The sequence below is a fragment of the Sciurus vulgaris genome (assembly GCF_902686455.1).
Source record: "Sciurus vulgaris genome assembly, chromosome: 13".
NCBI lineage: Eukaryota > Metazoa > Chordata > Mammalia > Rodentia > Sciuridae > Sciurus > Sciurus vulgaris.
In genome coordinates this window covers 67,269,716-67,291,559 of record NC_136474.1, presented here as the reverse complement: position 1 = coordinate 67,291,559, position 21,844 = coordinate 67,269,716, and the positions used below count along the sequence as shown (strand labels likewise).

Below are 21,844 nucleotides of genomic sequence, written 5' to 3'. Positions count from 1 at the left end.
CACAACACTCTCAGCTATGGATTGCCTAAGAGTAAAAAAGATTCAGTTTCAATCTGAACAATATAGGATCGAGCATACAATATTTTACAGGATTAGAAATATGTTGAGAATCAATTTTTTTCCCATTTACTAAAAATCCTTGTAGGTTACAGACTAATAATGGAGTAGGAAATCAAAAGGAAATCACTTTTGAGATTTACTGACTCCATAGACAAAAATAAATCATGAGCTACATACAAAAAGGAATTTGATTTATTTGGTTCTGTTTCCCTGAGAGAAATATAAAGTGGTCAACTCTGGCTATTTTTAATTAAGAGCTAACTAATATTTTCAATACAATCAAAACATACTCAAAATATATATTACTCTTCAATTTCATGTTTGTGTATGTTGAAATATAAGAAAGAGGGGAAAGTAGGAAAAGGATAAGAAATGAGAGAAGAGTAAAAAGGAATATGAATGAAATAGGCAGGAATCGAAGACATAAAAATGAAGGGGTGGAAGAACAAAGGAAGGGGCATTAAGACAGGAGGAATCAGATATCAGTTTATGACCAGCTACAAGGATTAACAAGGAGAAGCAACTTAAGAAGCAGAAATGCTGAAAGAGATGAGCCAACAGTGAGATTCCACTTCGTGGAAAAATCCAGACCACTGACAAGACCAAATGCAGGTGAAGATGTGGAGCATCAGGAACTCTCATTCACCTCTGGAGGCACAGCACTGTAGCACAGTTTGGTCATTTCTGATAAAATTCCTCTTACCCTATGGCTTCATCAGTTTTGGCTATTAAAATAGAATGCCATAGACAGGTGGCTTGAATAGCAAACATTTATTTCTCACAGTTTTAGAGACTGCAAGTTCAAAATCATGGTGCCCGCATGGTTGGGTTCTTGGTGAGAGTCCTTCTTCAGATCACAGACCATTACCCTCATGTTATATCCTTGACACAGAGAGAGATCATTTCTCATGCATCTTATAATGATCTTGTTTGTGAGGGCACCACCTCATGACCTAATTATTTCCCAGAGACCTCACCTCTGAACACTAATGTACTGAGAACTGTGTCTCAACATAGTAGTTTGAGGAGGACACAAACTTTCAGCTCATACCATCATATGATCAAGCAATTGTGTTCCTTATCATTAACCCAAAGGGGTCAAAAACAGACCCACCCAAAATTCTGCACAGTGATGATGTTTATAGAAGCTTTATTCATAATCATCAAAACTCACAAGTAACATAGTAGGTGAATGGAAAAATAAACAGGTACATCCAGATAATGAAATGTTATTCATCACTAAAAAGAAATGAGCTATCAACCCATGAAAATACATGGAGGAATTTGAAATGCATATTACTAAGCAAAAGAAGTCAAGCTGCAAAGAATATAGACTGTGCGATTCCAACTATGGAACATTGTAGAAAAGGCAAAACTATGGAACTTGTCAAAGGTCAGCAATTGCTAGACTTAGCAGGGAAGGAGGGATAAAGGTGGAATAGGAAAGATTTTTTAAGCTGTCCTGTGTAATTATGTGATAGTGCATGTATATTATGTACTTATTTGTCTTGAAGGGTACCAGAATATGCCACCCCCAAATATGACACTTTTGCATAAGAATTACTTTTAATTAAAGGCACATGAAAAACAACAGATAAAAAATGTCACACTGCCCATCCCATCCCATACCAGTAAAATGGGAACATTCTTAACCCCAGAGACAGGAGGAAACTTAGATGTGAACAGTATCCTCCCTGATCAGAAAGAAAGAAACACATTCTGTCACAGAGATGGGGATAAAGGCTGAGAAAAATCTGTACAGACATGGTTAAAATAACTTCTCTCCTCCTTTGGCCTCCGTACACTTTAGTTATTTTTCCAGTTGCCACTCTTCGTCCACCTACTATATAAACATTTACATTTTGCCACTTCAGTTTTTTATTTTTCTATGCCAGCTCCTATGTATGTGTAAACATTTGTATACTTTTCTCCTATTAATCTATCTTTTGTCAGTTTAACTCTCAGTCCCAGACAGAAATACGAAGAGGGTAGAGGCAACATTTTGCCATCTTCTAGTCCAAAGCTATACAATGTACTTCACCAAGAGTGAACCCTAATGCAAACCATGGGCTTTGGGTGATAATGGGCATCAATGTCGGCCCATCAATTAATAAATGGACTGCTTTGTTGAGGGATGTTGATTGCAGAGGAGGTTATATAGTTGTGGGGACAAAGATGTATGCGGGAAATCTTTATACCTTGTGGCTGATTTTTTTTGTGAACTTTAAACTGCTCTAAAACTAGTAAATAAAAACTCGTTAATAAAAAGAGCTTACAAAGAGTGGGAGGATGCAGTCATCCCTCCTTATCTTCAGGATATATTCCATGCCCCCAAGGGATTCCTGAACTACAGATAGTATCAAACCCTATAGGGCAAATTTTTCCTGATTAAAGTTTTATTGGTAAATTAGGCACAGTAAGAGATTAACACTAATAACTCATAATAAAATAGAACAATTATAACAACATATTGTAACAAAAGTTATTTGAATATGGTCTCTCTATTGACAAAAGATTCTTCTCTGACCATGGCTGACTGGGTAACCAAAACCTCAGAAAGCAAAACCGTGAGTAAGAGGGGACTAGTGTACATGCAAAGACAGAGCACTCCAACATAAGCAGAAGGAAAAGCAAGCTGAAATGGCCTTTGTTTTTTATTCACTTGCCCTGGATTTCTCTGTCACACTGTCACAAGCAGTGATCAGTTGATATGCCGTTATTCAAAGTTCTTTGGTTCTCGTATTCTTTAACTCCAGAGGGAAGACAACTTACTCTGGTCCTAAAGATAGTTCTACACTGACAATGAACTCCAGCTCAAGCCTGAGACTATTCCATGAGGTCAGAGTTTTTTGCTCCCAATGAAATGCAACAGCTGGGGTCAGGGTGGTCAAGGACCCAAGCGAGACTGAGAAGCCCTAGCCACCTTCTCATGTGGACATAACAACATGCCCCATATGTATCAAGGCTGCAATAAAGTCCCAGTAAGATGACAGATGAAAATACATTGCCAGGTATTTGGTAGCCTTCCCCTCTCCAGGCAAGACAGCTGCTGTCTGGATTGAGCAGGTTAGGACTGTGCATACATGGCAATGCCAAAGCCAGCCATTCTCTTCTTGTCCTCCTGTGACAAAACCTTCTCTGGCCACCTGTCCTTTCCCTTCAGCTACTGATACTTCCAACTCTTCCTTTAAGAGGTTAATACAAGTTAGAGGGAAGGCACTTGGAAGTTTTCTGCTTTTAATTTCTGCCTAATGACTTATTGGCCAGGGCGCTATCATATTGTCTTACTTAACAGCCTTTCCTGCACAATAAACTGTGCTTGGTGCCCACCTCGGCCCACAAACTCTACAATTAAGCGATCGTTTGTCCTCAGGAGCTTGACAGAAACAGGAGTCTGAGGCGGGCTGGGAGGAGCTCAGATTTATTAAAGTAATAAATAACCTAGAAGCCCCCACCAAGCTGCTGCCTCCCCTTCTTATTTACTTCCTTTTTGTGGCTTCTGAGATGGGGATATGGGGGACTTAATTGCTTGGAAAGAAAGTTGCCTAAGAACTGCACAACACTCGCATCCCAGAAACAATAAAATAAAACCGGAGGCTCCAGGGCTACAGCTTAATAGGGGCCGTGCTGCTGGCTCCTTGGCAAGCTCTGCTCCTGCTGCTTCTAGAAGAGCAGCACTCACTTGTGCACAGAAATGCACTCGGCAAACAGAGGGCTGTCGCGGGCCAAAGGGAGGCCCACCACTCTGAGGCTCCTACCTCCTCGGGTGTTCCATCTCCTCCTATTTTGCTTTTAATTACAAGGATTAAAGAAAAAAGAAAAAAAAAAAAAAAACACTTGGCGAATATTAATCCGGATGTATAAATCCCTAAATATACTACCTTGTCTTTAATTTTTACTGTCATTTTTTTCCTCAGATATTTTCTCATTTAATCACAAATTTTTCAATTATTATCACAATATGTATTTTTGTGGCTCAGAATCGACTTAGCTGGCCAGAACTAACCAATCTGGAACATTTTCCCATCCAAAGTGTTCAATTATAGCAAAGCAGTAAGCAAGGAAAACCATGTTTTAGAAAGTCAAAATAGACTCCTATATACCCAGAGCAGTGCCCACATTTTTTTCTTATTTTACATGCAATCCTCACAAAGGTACTCACGCATTTTTCCATCCCCCAGCCGAGAGCGTAGTAGTCCTTCCTACAGGATCATATTAGATGCCAGACGCTCCCCTTTCTGCTTTGCTTATCCAAGTTATTAAATCACATCACATGAAATGAGCCATTTTAAAGTGAATAATTCAATGGCAGTTAGTATACTCACAATATTGTGCAAACATTACCTCTATCTAGTTCCAAAATATTTTCATCACCCCAAATAAAACCCTGTACCCATTAAGCAATCACTTTTCATTTTCCCTTCAACCTAAGACCAGGCAAACATCAATCTATTTTTCATCCCTTTGGATTTATCTATTCTATTTCATCTACATGGAATCAAACCTTTTGTTTCTGGCTTCTTTTTGTTGGGTGGAATGTTCAAGGTCCATCCACACTGTAGCTTATAGGAGTACTTCATTTGCTTTTAAAGTTGAATAAGATTCCATTATATGGATATTGTACATCTTGTTTACCCATTCATCTGCTGATGGACAGAGATTGCGTTCAGCCTTTGACTACTGTGATGACTACTGCTATAAACATTTTGTGCACAGGATTTATATCATCAACTGTTTTTAATTCTCTGGGTTATGTACATAGGAGTAGCATTGTTGGATCATATCATAATCCCGTGTTTTATTTTTCAAAGACCTGCCAAACTATTTTCCATAATAACTGAATCATTTTGCATTTCTATTAGCAATGGGCAAGGGTTCCAATGTCCCTAATTTTATTTCACACACGATTCTCATAAATATGTTCATCTACTTTCCTTGTCCTTCTTTTGGGTTTCTTATTAGACCCCAGTCGTCCCTTTTCTCCTTCTCTCATTCAAGTTCAGCTCCTTTACAGAAACACGTGTGTCTACTACAACAGTTCACTGTTTTCTCAAAAGCTGAAAATTTCCATTCAAACATAGATAAAGTTGTTGCAAAGGAACCTTGATATTTTCAAGCACCAAATTCTAAAAAGACATTTTCAGATATGCAAGATCCCCAAAATTTTCACATCTCTATTCCACCCTGGACTGCAGAGACAGGATTATTCAGGATTTTCATTATCATGTCCTCTGCTGTGGTAGCATCTTTTCAACATGGAGACTGTGTTCCATCAAAGTAAGGAATTAAACCAAATAAGAAGAAAAGAGAAAATCCAGAAAACAGGAAATCCAAATGGATGAAAGTCAAAGAAGTTTTCTAAAATGCTAGTTTAAGGAAATTCTAGGATGACCTATGGGCAAAATGAGAACATAAGCCCAGATAGGAGGAAAATGAAGGTTTGCAGGTGAGATGACTCCAAGAAAAAAAATTGAAATTGTTAAATTACCTCCTATAATTGACCTTATCCAAAACTGTTCTGAAGGTTCTTGCAATGAGAGGAAAACAATTGAGTTTAAGAAAATTAGGCAGATTAAAAATCAAGGTGCTGGGCCAGTGGCACATGCCTCTAATCCCAGTGGCTTGGGAGGCTGAGGTAGGAGGATAGAGAGTTCAAAGTCAGCCTCAGCAAAAATGAGGCACTAAGCAACTCAGTGAGACCCTGTCTCTATATAATATACAAAATAGGACTGGAAATGTGTCTCAGTGGTCAAATGCCTCTGAGTTCAATCCCTGTACCCGCCCCCCAAAAAAATCAAGGCAATTACTCAATCACTTAAAAAGATATATAAGGAGTAAGAAAAGAAACAATAAAAACATACTACATGCATAAGCATGTAAGCACAGTGATTAATTCAACCAAATTTACAATTTAAAACTATACCGGAAGAATAAGAAGAAACAGAGATCTTTACTTTCAATTTTCCATAAAAGACAATAGATTTTGTTTAAAATTAACAGATTAAAAGGTAGCAATATACATGAATATTTCAATCATTCAGAACTCAGCAGCTTAAAAGCAACAACCATCGTTTATTTTTATCTATTGTATGAATGGAGTTGATTCTGCCAGTTGTCTGAGACCTCATTTGGGGCTAGTGGCTGGAATACTACAATATGGCTTTTTCATACTCCATAGATTTCTTTAGAATATGGTGGCCCTGAACTTCCTATATGGGAGCTTATAGCTCCAGAGGCAATTGTCCTGGAAGGTTGAATCATTTTTTTATGACTTGGCCACTGAAATCACAAATTCACAAAATCTACCATGTCATAAGCCCACATTGATTCAAATGAAAGAAACATGGATACCAGCTCTCAACTGGGGAAGCCTACAATGTTATACTGCAAGGAAAGCACAGGAGGGAGATTTTGTTGCAGAGATCATGAAAAATATCATTTGTTACACATGTTATTTAGAAAGAAAATATTAAACCTGCAATGAAAAGCTTAGCATCTTAAATGTTTGTTTTAGGTGAGAGAAATTGGGGGCAGATTTTGGAAACTATTTTACTTCTCAAAATAATAGCATACAGTGCTTTGGTGAAATTTAAAAATAATATCAGAAGAAGTCAGTATTCCTTTCTAAATGGACTACCCTTCTCTAAACAGTACATGAAGCCAGCAGCATTCCAGGGACATACTGCTGAGTTATGTCACGGTCACCACAGCTGTGCATCTTATTGTCCGCTCTGAATTGGTATTTTTTTTTTATGAATACATTTAATGACAAAGATGTAAAACTCACATACTCAAAACTGTACAACACTGTTCAAAAACACTAAAGACCAAAATAAATGAAAGACATGAAATAATTGAAATCCTATGATTATAGATTGGAGGAAAACATTTTTAAGATGGCAAGTATACCCAAAATTAATCCACCTATTCTAAACCATCATTAACAATATCACAAATGGATTTTTTCTGAAATTGACAAGATGCTGCTAAAATTTGTATTACAATTCAAAGAACCCAGAATGACTCAACAATTAAAAATAGTTTATGATTCCCACATCCTACTTTGAAATATATTTTGAAGCAACAGCAATTAACACAGCACACTACTAGCATAAAGATTAAATAAACCTTAAGTGAATAGTATTTCAAATATAGAAGTGAAGTCTTACATGCATACATACTTGATCGAAGAATGGGGGAATCTGAAGGAAAGTAATATCTTTGTTCTTTTTTTTCAAAGAAAACTTATTTTGAGATCATTGTAAATATACATTTGTCATTGAAAAGTAACTTGCCCATTTTGTAATTGAATTATTTTGCTTCTGTTGAATTTTGAGAAATTTCATGTATTCTTTGTACTAGATTTTAATACAATATGTTATTTCCAAATAGTTTTCCATGACGACTTATCTTTTCATCTTTCTAGCAGAGTATTTCACATGGCAACATTTTTGCTTTGGATGAATTCCATTTATCATTGTTTTCCTATTTATTTATTTATTTATTTTTTATTTATTTATTTTTTTTGCGGTGCTGAGGATTGAACGCAGGGCTTTGGGCTTGTGAGGCAGGCACTCTGCCGACTGGGCCACATCCTCAGCCCTTTTTTTCTATTTATGGATCATTCTTTGGCATAATGGCTAAGAAGTTTTTGGTTAGTCCTAATACATTTAGGGTTTTCTCCTATTTATATTTCTCTAATCTTAATAGTTTTTCATTTTACAATTAAGTTATGATTCATGTTTAGTTAATTTTTGAATCAGAACTAGTTCAACATTATTTTCTTGCCTGTGCATGTACAACTGATTCAGCCCCATTTGCCTAAAAATATGTCTTGCTTTCAAATGTTTTTCTACCTTTGTTGAAATCAGCTTGTCCTTTTTTAAAGTCTGTCTCTGGGTTCTTTATTCAGTTCCACTGGTATATATGTTTACCCCTTTGCCAGTGCCCCATAGTCTTGATTAGAGAACTATATGACAAGTTTTCTTTTTTTTTTTTTTTATTGTAAACAAATGGGATACATGTTGTTTCTCTATTTGTACATGGAGTCAAGGCATACCATTTGTGTAATCATAAATTTACATAGGGTAATGTTGTTTGATTCATTCTGTAATTTTTTTCCCTTTCCCCCTACCCCTCCCACCCCTCTTTTCCCTCTATACAGTCCTTCCTTCCTCCATTCTTACCACCCTCCTTATCCCCAACCCTAAACCAAACCCTAAACCTAATGCTAACCCCTCCTATCCCCCATTATATGTCATCATCCGCTTATCAGCAAGATCATTCGTCCTTTAGTTTTTTGAGATTGGCTTACATCACTTAGCATGATATTCTCCAATTTCATCCATTTGCCTGCAAATGCCATGATTTTATCATTCTTCATGGTGGAGTAATATTCCATTGTATTATATGCCACAGTTTCTTTATCCATTCATCAACTGAAGGGCATCTGGGTTGGTTCCACAATCTGGCTATGGTGAATTGAGCAGCAATGAACATTGATGTGGCTGCATCACCATAGTATGCTGATTTTAAGTCGTTTGGGTATAGGCCAAGGAGTGGGATAGCTGGGTCAAATGGTGGGTCCATTCCAAGCTTTCTCAGGAATCTCCACACTGCTTTCCAAAGTGGCTGCACTAATTTGCAACCCCACCAGCAATGTATGAGTGTACCTTTTTCCCCACATCCTCATCAACACCTGTTGTTGCTTGTGTTTTTGATAATTGCCATTCTAATTGGGGTGAGATGGAATCTTAGGGTAGTTTTGATTTGCATTTCTCTTATTACTAGAGATGTTGAACATTTTTTCATATATCTGTTGATTGCTTGTACATCTTCTTCTGTGAAGTGTCTGTTCATTTCCTTAGCCCATTTGTTGATTGGATTATTTGTATTCTTGGTGTAGAATTTTTTGATCTCTTCATAGATTCTGGAAATCTATCTGAAGTACAAGTGGCAAAAATATTCTCCCACTCTGTAGGCTCTCTCTTCACATTACTGATAGTTTCCTTTGCTGAGAGAAAGCTTTTTAGTTTGAATCTATCCCAGTTGTTGATTCTTGCTTTTATTTCTTGGGCTATGGAAGTCCTGTTGAGGAAGTCTGATTCTAAACCAACAAGTTGAAGATTAGGACCTACTTTTTCTTCTATAAGATGCAGGGTCTCTGGTCTGATTCCGAGTTCCTTGATCCATTTTGAGTTGACTTTTGTGCAGGGTGAGAGATAAGGGTTTAATTTCATTCTGTTGCATATGGTTTTCCAGTTTTCCCAGCACCATTTGTTGAAGAGGCTATCTTTTCTCCATTGCATATTTTTGGCACCTTTGTCTAGTATGAGAAAATTGTATTTATTTGGGTTTGTGTCCATGTCCTCTATTCTGTACCATTCATCTACCTGTCTATTTTGGTACCAATACCATGCCGTTTTTGTTACTATTGGTTTGTAATAGAGTTGAAGATCTGGTATTGCGATACCCCCTGCTTCGCTCTTTCTACTGAGGATTGCTTTAGCTATTCTGGGTTTCTTATTCTTCCAGATGAATTTCATGATTGCTTGCTCTATTTCTGTAAGGTACATCATTGGGATTTTAATTGGAATTGCATTGAATCTGTATAGCACTTTTAGTAGTATGACCATTTTGACAATATTAATTCTGCCTATCCAAGAACATGGGAGATCTTTCCGTCTTCTATGGTTTTCTTTAATTTCTTTCTTTAGTGTTCTGTAGTTCTCATTGTAGAGGTCTTTCACCTCTTTTGTGAGATTGATTCCCAAGTATTTTATTTTTTTGATGCTATTGTGAATGGGGCAGTTTTCCTAATTTCTCTTTCTGAAGATTCATCACTTATGTACAAGAATGCGTTGGATTTATGAGCATTGATCTTGTAACCTGCCTCATTACTGAATTCACTTATGAGTTCTAAGAGTTTTCTGGTGGAATGTCCAGGTTCCTCTAAATATATAACCATGTCATCAGTGAACAGGGATAGTTTGAGTTCTTCTTTTCCAATTTGTATCCCCTTAATTTCTTTGGTTTGTCTAATTGCTCTGGCTAGAGTTTCAAGGACAATGTTGAATAGAAGTGGTGAAAGAGGGCATCCCTGCCTTGTTCCAGTTTTTAGGGGGAATGCTTTCAGTTTTTCACCATTTAGAATGATATTGGCCATAGGTTTAGCGTAGATGGCCTTTACAATGTTAAGGAATGTTCCCACTACCCAAATTTTTTCTAGTGTTTTGAGCATGAAGGGTGCTGTATTTTATCAAATGCTTTTTCTGCATCTATTGAAATAATCATGTGATTCTTAACTTTAAGTCTGTTGATATAGTGAATGACATTTATTGGTTTCTGGATGTTGAACCAACCTTGCATCCCTGGGATAAAATCCACTTGATCGTGGTGCACTATCTTTTTAATATATTTTTGTATGTGATTTGCTAAAATTTTGTTGAGAATTTTTGTGTCGATGTTCATTAAGGATATGGGTCTGAAATTTTCTTTCCTTGATGTGTCTCTGTCTGGTTTAGGTATCAGGGTAATATTGGCTTCATAGAATGAGTTTGGGAGGGCTCCCTCCTCTTCTATTTCATGGAATACTTGAGGAGTATTGGAATGAGCTCTTCTTTAAAGGTTTTGTAGAACTCAGCTGAGAACGCATCTGGTCCCGGACTTTTCTTTGTTGGTAGGCTTTTGATGACCTCTTCTATTTCATTGCTTGAAATTGATTTATTTAAGTTGTGTATGTCCTCCTCATTCGGATTAGGTAATTCATATGTCTCTAGAAACTTGATGTCTTCAAGGTTTTCTGTTTTGTTGGAGTATAGGTTTTCAAAATAGCTTCTAATTATGTTTTGTATTTCACTTGTGTCTGTTGTGATATTTCCTTGTTTATTCCAAATTTTAGTAATTTGAGTTTTCTCCCTCTTTCTCTTTGTTAGTGTGGCTAAGGGTTTATCAATTTTATTTATTTATTTCAAAGAACCAACTATTTATTTTGTTAATTTTTCCGATTGTTTCTTTTGTTTCAATGTCGTTGATTTCGGCTCTGATTTTAACTATTTCCTGTCTCCTACTACTTTTGGTATTGGTCTGCTCTTCTTTTTCTAGGGCTTTGAGGTGTAGTGTTAAGTCGTTTATTTGTTGATTTCTACTTCTTTTGTTGAATGCGCCCCATGAAATAAATCTTCCTCTAAGTACTGCTTTCATAGTGTCCCAGAGATTTTGATATGATGTTTTTGTTCTTGTTTACTTCTTTTTTTTTTAATTTTAATTAAAAATCATAAATTTACACAGGGCAATGTTGTTTGATTCATTTTGTTATTTTTTCCCCTTCCCCGCTCCCCTCCCACCCCTCTTTTCCCTCTATACATTCCTTTCTTCCTCATTCTTACCACCCTCCTTATCCCTAAACCTAAACCTAACCCTAACCCTAATACTAACCCCTCCTACCCCCCACCCCCGTATGTCCTCATCCGCTTATCAGCGAGATCATTCGTCCTTTAGTTTTTTGAGATTGGCTTATCTCACTTAGCATGATACCCTCCAATTTCATCCATTTGCCTGCGAATGCCATAATTTTGTCATTCCTCATGGCGGAGTAATATTCCACTGTATATATATGCCACAGTTTCTTTATCCATTCATCAACTGAAGGGCATCTGGGTTGGTTCCACAATCTGGCTATAGTGAATTGAGCAGCTATGAACATTGATGTGGCTGTATCTCTGTAGTATGCTGATTTTAAGTCCTTTGGGTATAGGCCAAGGAGTGGGATAGCTGGGTCAAATGGTGGGTCCATTCCAAGCTTTCTGAGGAATCTCCATACTGCTTTCCAGAGTGGCTGCATTAGTTTGCAACCCCACCAGCAATGTATGAGTGTACCTTTTTCCCCACATCCTCGCCAACACCTATTGTTGCTTGTGTTCTTGATAATCGCCATTCTAATTGGGGTGAGATGAAATCTTAGGGTAGTTTTGATTTGCATTTCTCTTATTACTAGAGATGTTGAACATTTTTTCATATATCTGTTGATTGCTTGTACATCTTCTTCTGTGAAGTGTCTGTTCATTTCCTTAGCCCATTTGTTGATTGGATTATTTGTATTCGTGGTGTAGAGTTTTTTGAGTTCTTTATAGATTCTGGAGATTAGTGCTCTATCTGAAGTATGATTGGCACAGATATTCTCCCACTCTGTAAGCTCTCTCTTCACATTACTCATTGTTTCCTTTGCTGAGAGAAAGCTTTTTAGTTTGAATCTATCCCAGTTGTTGATTCTTGCTTTTATTTCTTGGGCTATGGGAGTCCTGTTAAGGAAGTCTGCTCCTAAGCCAACAAGTTGAAGGTTTGGCCCTACTTTTTCTTCTATAAGATGCAGGGTCTCTGGTCTGATTCCGAGTTCCTTGATCCATTGTGAGTTGAGTTTTGTGCAGGGTGAGAGATAAGGGTTTAATTTCATTCTGTTGCATATGGTTTTCCAGTTTTCTCAGCACCACTTGTTGAAGAGGCTATCTTTTCTCCATTGCATATTTTTAGCCCCTTTGTCTAGTATGAGAAAATTGTATTTATTTGGGTTTATGTCCATGTCCTCTATTCTGTACCATTCATCTACCTGTCTATTTTGGTACCAATACCATGCCGTTTTTGTTACTATTGCTTTGTAATAGTGTTGAAGATCTGGTATTGCAATACCACCTGCTTCGCTCTTTCTACTGAGGATTGCTTTAGCTATTCTGGGTTTCTTATTCTTCCAGATGAATTTCATAATTGCTTGCTCTATTTCTGTAAGGTACATCATTGGGATTTTAATTGGAATTGCATTGAATCTATATAGCACTTTAGGTAGTACGGCCATTTTGACAATATTAATTCTTCCTATCCAAGAACATGGGAGATCTTTCCATCTTCTATGGTTTTCTTTAATTTCTTTCTTTAGTGTTCTGTAGTTCTCATTGTAGAGGTCTTTCACCTCTTTTGTGAGATTGATTCCCAAGTATTTTATTTTTTTTGATGCTATTGTGAATGGGGTAGTTTTCCTAATTTCTCTTTCTGAACATTCATCACTTATGTATAAAAATGTATTGGATTTATGAACATTGATCTTGTAACCTGCTACTTTACTGAATTCACTTATGAGTTCTAAGAGTTTTCTGGTGGAATTTCCAGGTTCCTCTAAATATATAATCATGTCATCAGCGAACAGGGATATTTTGAGTTCCTCTTTTCCAATTCGTATCCCTTTAACTTCTTTGGTTTGTCTAATTGCTCTGGCTAGAGTCTCAAGAACAATGTTGAATAGAAGTGGTGAAAGAGGGCATCCCTGCCTTGTTCCAGTTTTTAGGGCGAATGCTTTCAGTTTTTCACCATTTAGAATGATATTGGCCATGGGCTTCGCATAGATGGCCTTCACAATGTTAAGGAATGATCCCACTACCCCAATTTTTTCTAGTGTTTTGAGCATGAAGGGATGCTGTATTTTATCGAATGCTTTTTCTGCATCTATTGAAATAATCATGTGATTCTTAACTTTAAGTCTGTTGATATGGTGAATGACATTTATTGATTTCCGGAGGTTGAACCAACCTTGCATCCCTGGGATAAAACCCACTTGATCGTGATGCACTATCTTTTTAATATATTTTTGTATGTGATTTGCTAAAATTTTGTTGAGAATTTTTGTGTCAATGTTCATTAAGGATATTGGTCTGAAATTTTCTTTCCTCGATGTGTCTCTGTCTGGTTTAGGTATCAGGGTGATATTGGCTTCATAGAATGAGTTTGGGAGGGTTCCCTCCTATTTTATGGAACACTTTGAGAAGTATTGGAATGAGCTCTTCTTTAAAGGTTTTGTAGAACTCGGCTGAGAACCCATCTGGTCCCGGACTTTTCTTTGTTGGTAGGCTTTTGATGACCTCTTCTATTTCATTGCTTGAAATTGATTTATTTAAGTTGTGTATATCTTCCTCGTTCAGTTTAGGCAATTCATATGTCTCTAGAAACTTGTTGATGTCTTCGAGGTTTTCTGTTTTGTTGGAGTATAGGTTTTCAAAATAGCTTCTAATTATGTTTTGTATTTCACTCGTGTCTGTTGTGACATTTCCTTGTTCATTCCGAATTTTAGTAATTTGAGTTTTCTCCCTTTTTCTCTTTGTTAGCATGGCTAAAGGTTTATCAATTTTATTTTTTCAAAGAACCAACTATTTATTTTGTTAATTTTTCCGATTGTTTCTTTTGTTTCAATTTCGTTGATTTCAGCTCTGATTTTAACTATTTCCTGTCTTCTACTACTTTTGGTGTTGGTCTGCTTTTCTTTTTCTAGGGCTTTGATCTGTAGTGTTAAGTCATTTATTTGTTGATTTCTACTTCTTTTGTTGAATGCGCCCCATGAAATAAATCTTCCTCTCAGTACTGCTTTCATAGTGTCCCAGAAATTTTGATATGATGTGTCTTTGTTCTCATTTACTTCTAAGAATTTTTTAATTTCCCTCCTGATGTCTTCTGTTATCCATTCATCGTATAATAGTGTATTATTTAATCTCCAAGTATTGGAGAAGTTTCTGTTTTTTATTCTGTTTTTTATTGCCAATGTTCGGGGCATAGATATTTATGATTGTTATGTCTTGCTGATTTATGCTTCCCTTAAGCAGTATGTAATGTCCTTCTTTATCCCTTCTGACTAGTTTTGGCTTAAAGTCCACATTATCTGAAATGAGGATGGATACTCCAGCTTTTTTGCTGTGTCCGTGTGCATGGTATGTTTTTTCCCATCCTTTCACCTTCAGTCTATGGGTATCTCTTTCTATGAGATGGGTCTCTTGCAGGCAGCATATTGTTGGATTTTTCTTTTTAATCCAATCTGCCAGTCTATGTCTTTTGATTGATGAGTTCAGGCCATTAACATTCACAGTTATTATTGTGATATGATTTGTATTCCCAGTCATTGGACTCATTTTTGTTTTTTGACATGATTTGGTTTCTCCTTTATTTGGCTATTCCTTTAGGCTAGTTCCTCCTGTTGCTGATTTACTTCGTTGTTTTTCATCTCTTCCTCATGGAATATTTTGCTGAGAATGTTCTGTAATGCCGGCTTTCTTTTAGTAAATTCCTTTAGCTTTTCTTTATCGTGGAAGGATTTTATCTCATCGTCAAATCTGAAAGTAAGTTTTGCTGGGTATAAAATTCTTGGTTGGCATCCATTTTCTTTCAGGGCTTGGTAAATGTTGTTCCAGGCCCTTCTAGCTTTTAGGGTCTGGATTGAAAAATCTGCTGATATTCTTATTTGTTTTCCCCTGAATGTAATCTGATTCTTTTCTCTCGCGGCCTTTAAAATTCTGTCTTTATTTTGAATGTTAGGTATTTTCATAATAATGTGCCTTGGTGTAGGTCTGTTGTAATTTTGCATATTTGGAGTCCTATAAGCCTCTTGTACTTCGTTTTCTATTTCATTCTTGAGATTTGGGAAATTTTCTGATATTATTTCATTGAATAGATTGTTCATTCCTTTGGTTTGTTTCTCTAAGCCTTCCTCAATCCCAATTATTCTTAAATTTGGCCTTTTCATGATATCCCATAATTCTTGTAGATTCTGTTCATGATTTCTTACCATCTTCTCTGTTTGGTCAACCTTGTTTTCAAGATTAAATATTTTGTCTTCAATATCTGAAGTTCTGTCTTCCAGGTGATCTATCCTATTGTTTATGCTTTCTATGGCGTTTTTAACTTGGTTTATTGTTTCCTTCATTTCAAGGATTTCCGTTTGGTTTTTTTTCAGTATCTCTAACTCTTTATTGAAATGCTCTTTTGCTTCTGTTATTTGCTCTTTTAACTGTTGATTAGTGCGTTCATTTAATGCCTGCATTTGTTCTTTCATCTCCTCGTTTGCTTCCCTCATTGTTTTAATTATGTACGTTCTGAACTCCCTTTCGGACATTTCTTCTGCTGTGCTGTCATTGGGTTTTATTGATATAGTATCTAGGTTTGTTTGGGACATTTTCTTCCCTTGTTTTCTCATATTGGTCAGATGTCAATGGGACTCTGTGATATTGTAGATTTCCTCTATTGGCTTATAGTGACCCTGTAGATTTCCAGTGTATCACCTACCAGCCTTCAGTAGCCAGAAGTCTTGGATTAATTTGATAATGCAGTGCTTCCGAAGAATGCTGCCCCTAGCCCGCTACCGGTTCCAGGGAGAGAGACCTGGAGAGGTCTCTTGTTGCACAGCCCTGGTTCCAGAGGCTGGTTGTAGGTTGGAGGTCTCCACTGGCTTGGGGACTTGTGGCTGGCTCTGTGTAGACAGGCTCTCACTGGGTGATTTGCCCCAAGAAGCTAGCCTAGAGAGGCGCTTCCTGCTGGAGGGGGGCTGGGCTGCTTGGGGAAGTCCCTGGCACCCTGTGCTGATCACTGAAGCAACCTGTGGGCGGGCTGTAGCTGGCAGTGGGGCAGGCTGGAGCTGGCTGGGGCGGGCCGGAGCTGGCCGCGCTTCTTCTGTGCAGAAGGGCTCTCACTGGGGGGCCTGTTCCGAGAGGCTGGAGGATCTGTCCCTGTGGGCGAAGCCCACCGCCAGACTGCACCGAGCTGCCTGGGGGAGACACTATCTGCCCTGTCCCACTCTACTAAGCCATTCGAATCTGGGCCTGCCGCCCAGCTGAGCTTCGCTGGGTGGGGGAGACTCACCCCGTGGTTCTATCTTAGTCCGAGTCTCTCAATGCCTCCCCTTCTTGAATCCTGAGTTCTGGGGCAACTGGAGATGCAGTCACCCTCTAGTCCACCATCTTGGATCGCCGCTTGGAAAAAGCCTGCAGCTGGAGGGGGACAATGCTGCCTGGAGAGGTCTCTGGCTGCCCAGCCCTGGTCCCAGAAGCCGCTTGCGTGTCGAATATCTCCACTGGCTTGGGGACTTGTGGCTGGCTCTGCGTCGAGAGGCTCTCACTGGGCGGTCTGCCCCGGGAAGCTAGCCTAGATAGGCGCTTCCCGTCGGAGGATGCTGGGCTGCTTGGGGGAGTCCCTGGCGCCCTGTGCTGGTCACTGAAGCAACCTGCGGGCGGGCCGGAGCTGGCAGCGGGGCGGGCCGGAGCTGGCCGCGCTGTTTCTGTGCAGAAGGGCTCTCACTGGGGGGCCTGTTCCGAGAGGCTGGAGAATCTGTCCCTGTGGGCGGAGCCCACCGCCAGACTGCACCGAGCTGCCTGGGGGAGACGCTATCTGCCCTGTCCCACTCTACTAAGCCACTCGAATCAGGCCTGCCGCCCAGCTGAGCTTCGCTGGGTGGGGGAGACTCACCCCGTGGTTCTATCTTAGTCTGAGTCTCTCAATGTCTCCCCTTCTTGAATCCTGAGTTCTGGGGCAGCTGGAGATGCAGTCACCCTCTTGTCCGCCATCTTGGATCGCCGCTTGGAAAAAGCCTGCAGCTGGAGGGGGACAATGCTGCCTGGGGAGGTCTCTGGCTGCCCAGCCCTGGTCCCAGAAGCCGCTTGCATGTCGAATATCTCCACTGGCTTGGGGACTTGTGGCTGGCTCTGCGTCGAGAGGCTCTCAATGCTCTCGTTTACTTCTAAGAATTTTTTTATTTCCCTCCTGATGTCTTCTGTTATCCATTCATCATATAATAGTGTATTTTTTTTTTTAATCTTCAAGTTTTTTGGCCTAAAGCAGCAACCCTACCCACCACCCTCAATTTCTCTGGTGCAAAAATTGGAAGATGCAGCTTTTATAAACCATAGACATTTCAGAAGTGTCTGATACTGGATATACTTGAAAAGATAAGGGATATGAGGCTGGCACAGGGTGTGGCTTGATACCAAGTCATTTTCATCACATTACCATTTTCTGAGTCACTATGTCTCCTGGCAATTAAGGCCAAGAAGTGGAGGAGGGGCTTGGGACACATGACACAGTGATGTCTTTCAATACACTTGCAAAGGCTACTCATAGAAATGCCTGCTGTTGGGGCAAGTTCCAAGTCTTGAGACTTTCTAGGTCTAGCCACTGCATTTTGGGGTACAGATAATAGGACTGGATCCAGGGGCACTTAGCACAGTACTTTTTTGTGGTGTGGGGGATTAAACCCAGGACCTTGTGCATGGGAGGCAAGCACTCTTAACAACTGAGCTATATTCCTAGTCCCCACAGTACTTTTTGGAGACAGGTTCAAAGTTGCTAAGGCTGACTTCCAATTTAAATAATTCTGCCTTAGCCTCCAGAGTTTCTGGAATTAAAGGTGTGGACTACCATGCTTAGCTACCAGTCCTTTATTTTTGAGAATATTGCCAGATTGCTGAAACTGGTCTTGAATTGACAATCCTGCCTTGGCCTCCCCCACAGTAACCAGGTGTTTACCTGCCCAGCTACCATTCCATCACTCCTACCAACATTCCTCTAGTGAGCCATGCCTTTCCTGCTAGACCTGGAGCTACTTTGCTGGCAGAGACCTTAGCTGACACAGCAGGTGCTCCACAAGTTCTCACCCAAGAAATTTAGAGGCCTGAGAATGGCTTCTAAACCAGGGTTCAGTAAATGGATCTCAATTCAATGATCCACTTGTTGACTCCAAACTTTCTCCAGGAGTGTGAGTGTCAACATACTACTAGGGCAAATGACTAGTTCAATGAAATGCCTGTTGGGACCTTGAGTTGGTCCTTGGTTTTCATACTCATGGTTCACTACAAAATAAGAGGCAGCAGAGTTGTAAAAGTAATCTCAGGAAAGTCATTAAAATTGTACAAATCATTTCCAAAAGCAAAAATTTTCACGATTTTTTTTAAGTCGTTGTCCATCCGGCTTGTCCTTGGTCCTGTTTACATCATGGCAGGGATCTCTGAAGACACCGTGTCCAGGGGTTGCCAGTGGCAGTCCATCAGTGCATTGTACAGCTCCTCACTCTGCTCCATGAACTCCTTGTTGGCCTCGGTCACATCCAGCTGTGGCGTGGGGTTTAGATACGCCTGTCTGGTCCAAAACCACGTTGCCTCCCCGACAGGAGGGGTATATTTTGACAAAGAATTCATACAGCATGCCATCATCCACATCTGGGGTTAAGTCCCCCACAAAGAGGGAGTACTCAGGGCTATTATCTGGCTGTTTCCCATAAGTGGCATAATTCTGTTTAAAACGTTTTGCAGGTATTGCTCCTGGAAGGGGTTTCCCATTAATTTTATGCAAACACTTCTCAGCTGTGGCCAAATCTGCAAATTCTACAAAGCAGTAGCCAGCTCGGAGCCCTGTAAGACGGTTTCGGATAATCTTGATGCTCATCATGGTCTCCCCCATGGTGGCAAATGCTCTAGAGATGAAGTTCTCATCCATGTAGGGTTCCAGGTCTCCCATCCACAGGCTGGCCGCCATCCCGCACCCAGGTGGGCACCTCGTGGGCCTTTGAGGCGCGCCGCCGGGACCGCCCGGGAGAACCAATAATGTATTATTTAATCTCCAGGTATTGGTGAAGTTTCTGTTTTTTATTCTGTCATTTATTTCTTAATTTCAATCCATTATGATCTGATAGAGTACAAGGTAGTATCTCTATCTTTTTGTATTTGCTAACAGTAGCTTTGTGGCATAAAACATGGTCTATTTTAGAGAAGGATCCATGTGCTGCTGAGAAGAAAGTATTCGTTCTTTGTTGGATGGTATATTCTATATATGTCGGTTAAGTCTAAATTGTTGATTGTGTTATTGAGATCTATGGTTTCTTTATTCAATTTTTGTTTGGAAGATCTATCCAGTGGTGAGATAGGTGTGTTAAAATCACCTAGTATTATTGTGTTGTGGTCTATTTGATTTCTGGAATTGAGAAGGATTTGTTTGACGTACATGGATGATCCAATATTCTGGGCATAGATATTTAGATTGTTATGTCTTGCTGATTTATGCTTCCCTTAAGCAGTATGTAATGTCCTTCTTTATCCCTTCTGACTAGTTTTGCCTTGAAATCCACATTATCTGAAATGAGGATGGATACTCCAGCTTTTTTGCTGTGTTCGTGTGCATTATGTTTTTTCCCATCCTTTCACCTTTAGTCTGTGGGTATCTCTTTCTGTGAGATAAGTCTCTTGCAGACAGCATATTGTTGGATTTTTCTTTTTAATCCAATCTGCCAGTCTATGTCTTTTGATAGATGAATTCAGGCCATTAACATTCAGGGTTATTATTGTGATATGATTTGTATTCCCAATCATTTGACTTATTTTTGTTTTTTGACATGATTTGGTTTCTCCTTTATTTGGCTATTCCTTTAGGCTAGTTCCTCCCATTGCTGATTTGATCATTGTTTTTCATCTCTTCCTCATGGAATATTTTGCTGAGAATGTTCTGTAATGCTGGCTTTCATTATGTAAATTCCTTTATCTTTTGTTTATCATGGAAGGATCTTATTTCGTTGTCAAATCTGAAAGTAAGTTTTGCTGGGTATAAGATTCTTGGTTGGCATCCATTTTCTTTCAGGGCTTGGTAAATGTTGTTCCAGGCCCTTCTAGCTTTTAGGGTCTGGATTGAAAAATCTGCTGATATTCTTATTGGTTTCCCCCTGAACGCAATTTGATTCTTTTCTCTCGCGGCCTTTAAAAGTCTGTCTTTATTTTGTATGTTAGGTATTTTCATAATAATGTGCCTTGGTGTGGGTCTGTTGTAATTTTGTATATTTGGAGTCCTATAAGCCTCTTGTACTTGGTTTTCCATTTCATTCTTGAGATTTGGGAAATTTTCTGATATTATTTCGTTGAATAGATTGTTCATTCCTTTGGTTTGTTTCTCTAAGCCTTCCTCAATCCCAATAATTCTTAAATTTGGCCTTTTCATGATATCCCATAATTCTTGTAGATTCTGTTCATGATTTCTTACCATCTTCTCTGTTTGGTCAACTTTGTTTTCAAGATTAAATATTTTGTCTTCAGTGTCTGAGGTTCTGTCTTCCAGGTGTTCTATCCTATTGGTTATGCTTTCTATGGAATTTTTAACGTGGTTTATTGTTTCCTTCATTTCAAGGATTTCTGTTTGGTTTTTTTTTTTTTTTTCAGTATCTCTCTTTATTGAAATGATCTCTTTCTTCCCGTATTTGCTCTTTTAACTGTTGATTGGTGCGATCATTTAATGCCTGCATTTGTTCTTTCATCTCCACCTTCAATGCCTGCATTTGCTCTTTCATCTCCTCATTTGTTTTCCTGATTGTTTTAATTATGTACATTCTGAACTCCCTTTCGGACATTTCTTCTGCTGTGCTGTCATTGGGTTTTATTGATATAGTATCTAGATTTGTTTGGGACATTTTCTTCCCTTGTTTTCTAATATTGGTCAAATGTCAGTGGGACTCTGAAATATTGCAGATTTCCTCTATTGGCTTATAGTGTCCCTGTAGATTTCCAGTGTATCACCTCCCAGCCTTCAGTAGCCAGAAGTCTTGGAGGGACTTGATAATGCAGTTCTTCTGAAGAAAGCTGCCTCTATCCCACTACTGGTTCCAGGGCGTGGAGCTGGCTCTGTGTGGAAAGGCTCTCACTGGGCGGTCTGCCTCGAGAAGCTGGCTGTGTGGGAGGAACCCACCACCGGAGTGAGCCGGGCTACCTGGAGAAGACTCTAGCTGCCCTGCCCTGCTCTGATAAGCTGCCCCTATCCGGGCCTGCTGCCTAGGCTGAGCTTCACTTGGTGGGGGAGACTCACCTCGTGGCTCTGTTTTAGTCCGAGTTTCTCAATGTCTCCCCTTCTTGAATCCTGGGTCCTGGAGCGATTGGAGATGCAGTCACCCTCTAGTTCACCATCTTGGATCATCTCTCTGAATTGGTATTATAGTCTCAATGCCATAAGCCAA

General features: G+C 39.2%; 1 protein-coding gene across 1 annotated transcript; it reads right to left on the bottom strand.

The window, feature by feature from the left end:
- Positions 1-18,921: 18,921 nt before the first annotated feature.
- On the bottom strand, positions 18,922-19,424 carry LOC306642639 (tRNA selenocysteine 1-associated protein 1-like; the record flags this gene model as incomplete). The annotated part of the gene is made up of 1 exon (XM_079108395.1): positions 18,922-19,424. The coding sequence occupies exon 1, from the start codon at positions 19,387-19,389 to the stop codon at positions 18,922-18,924; it is 468 nt and encodes a 155-aa protein (XP_078964521.1). The 5' UTR covers positions 19,390-19,424.
- Between the last annotated feature and the right edge of the window lie 2,420 nt (positions 19,425-21,844).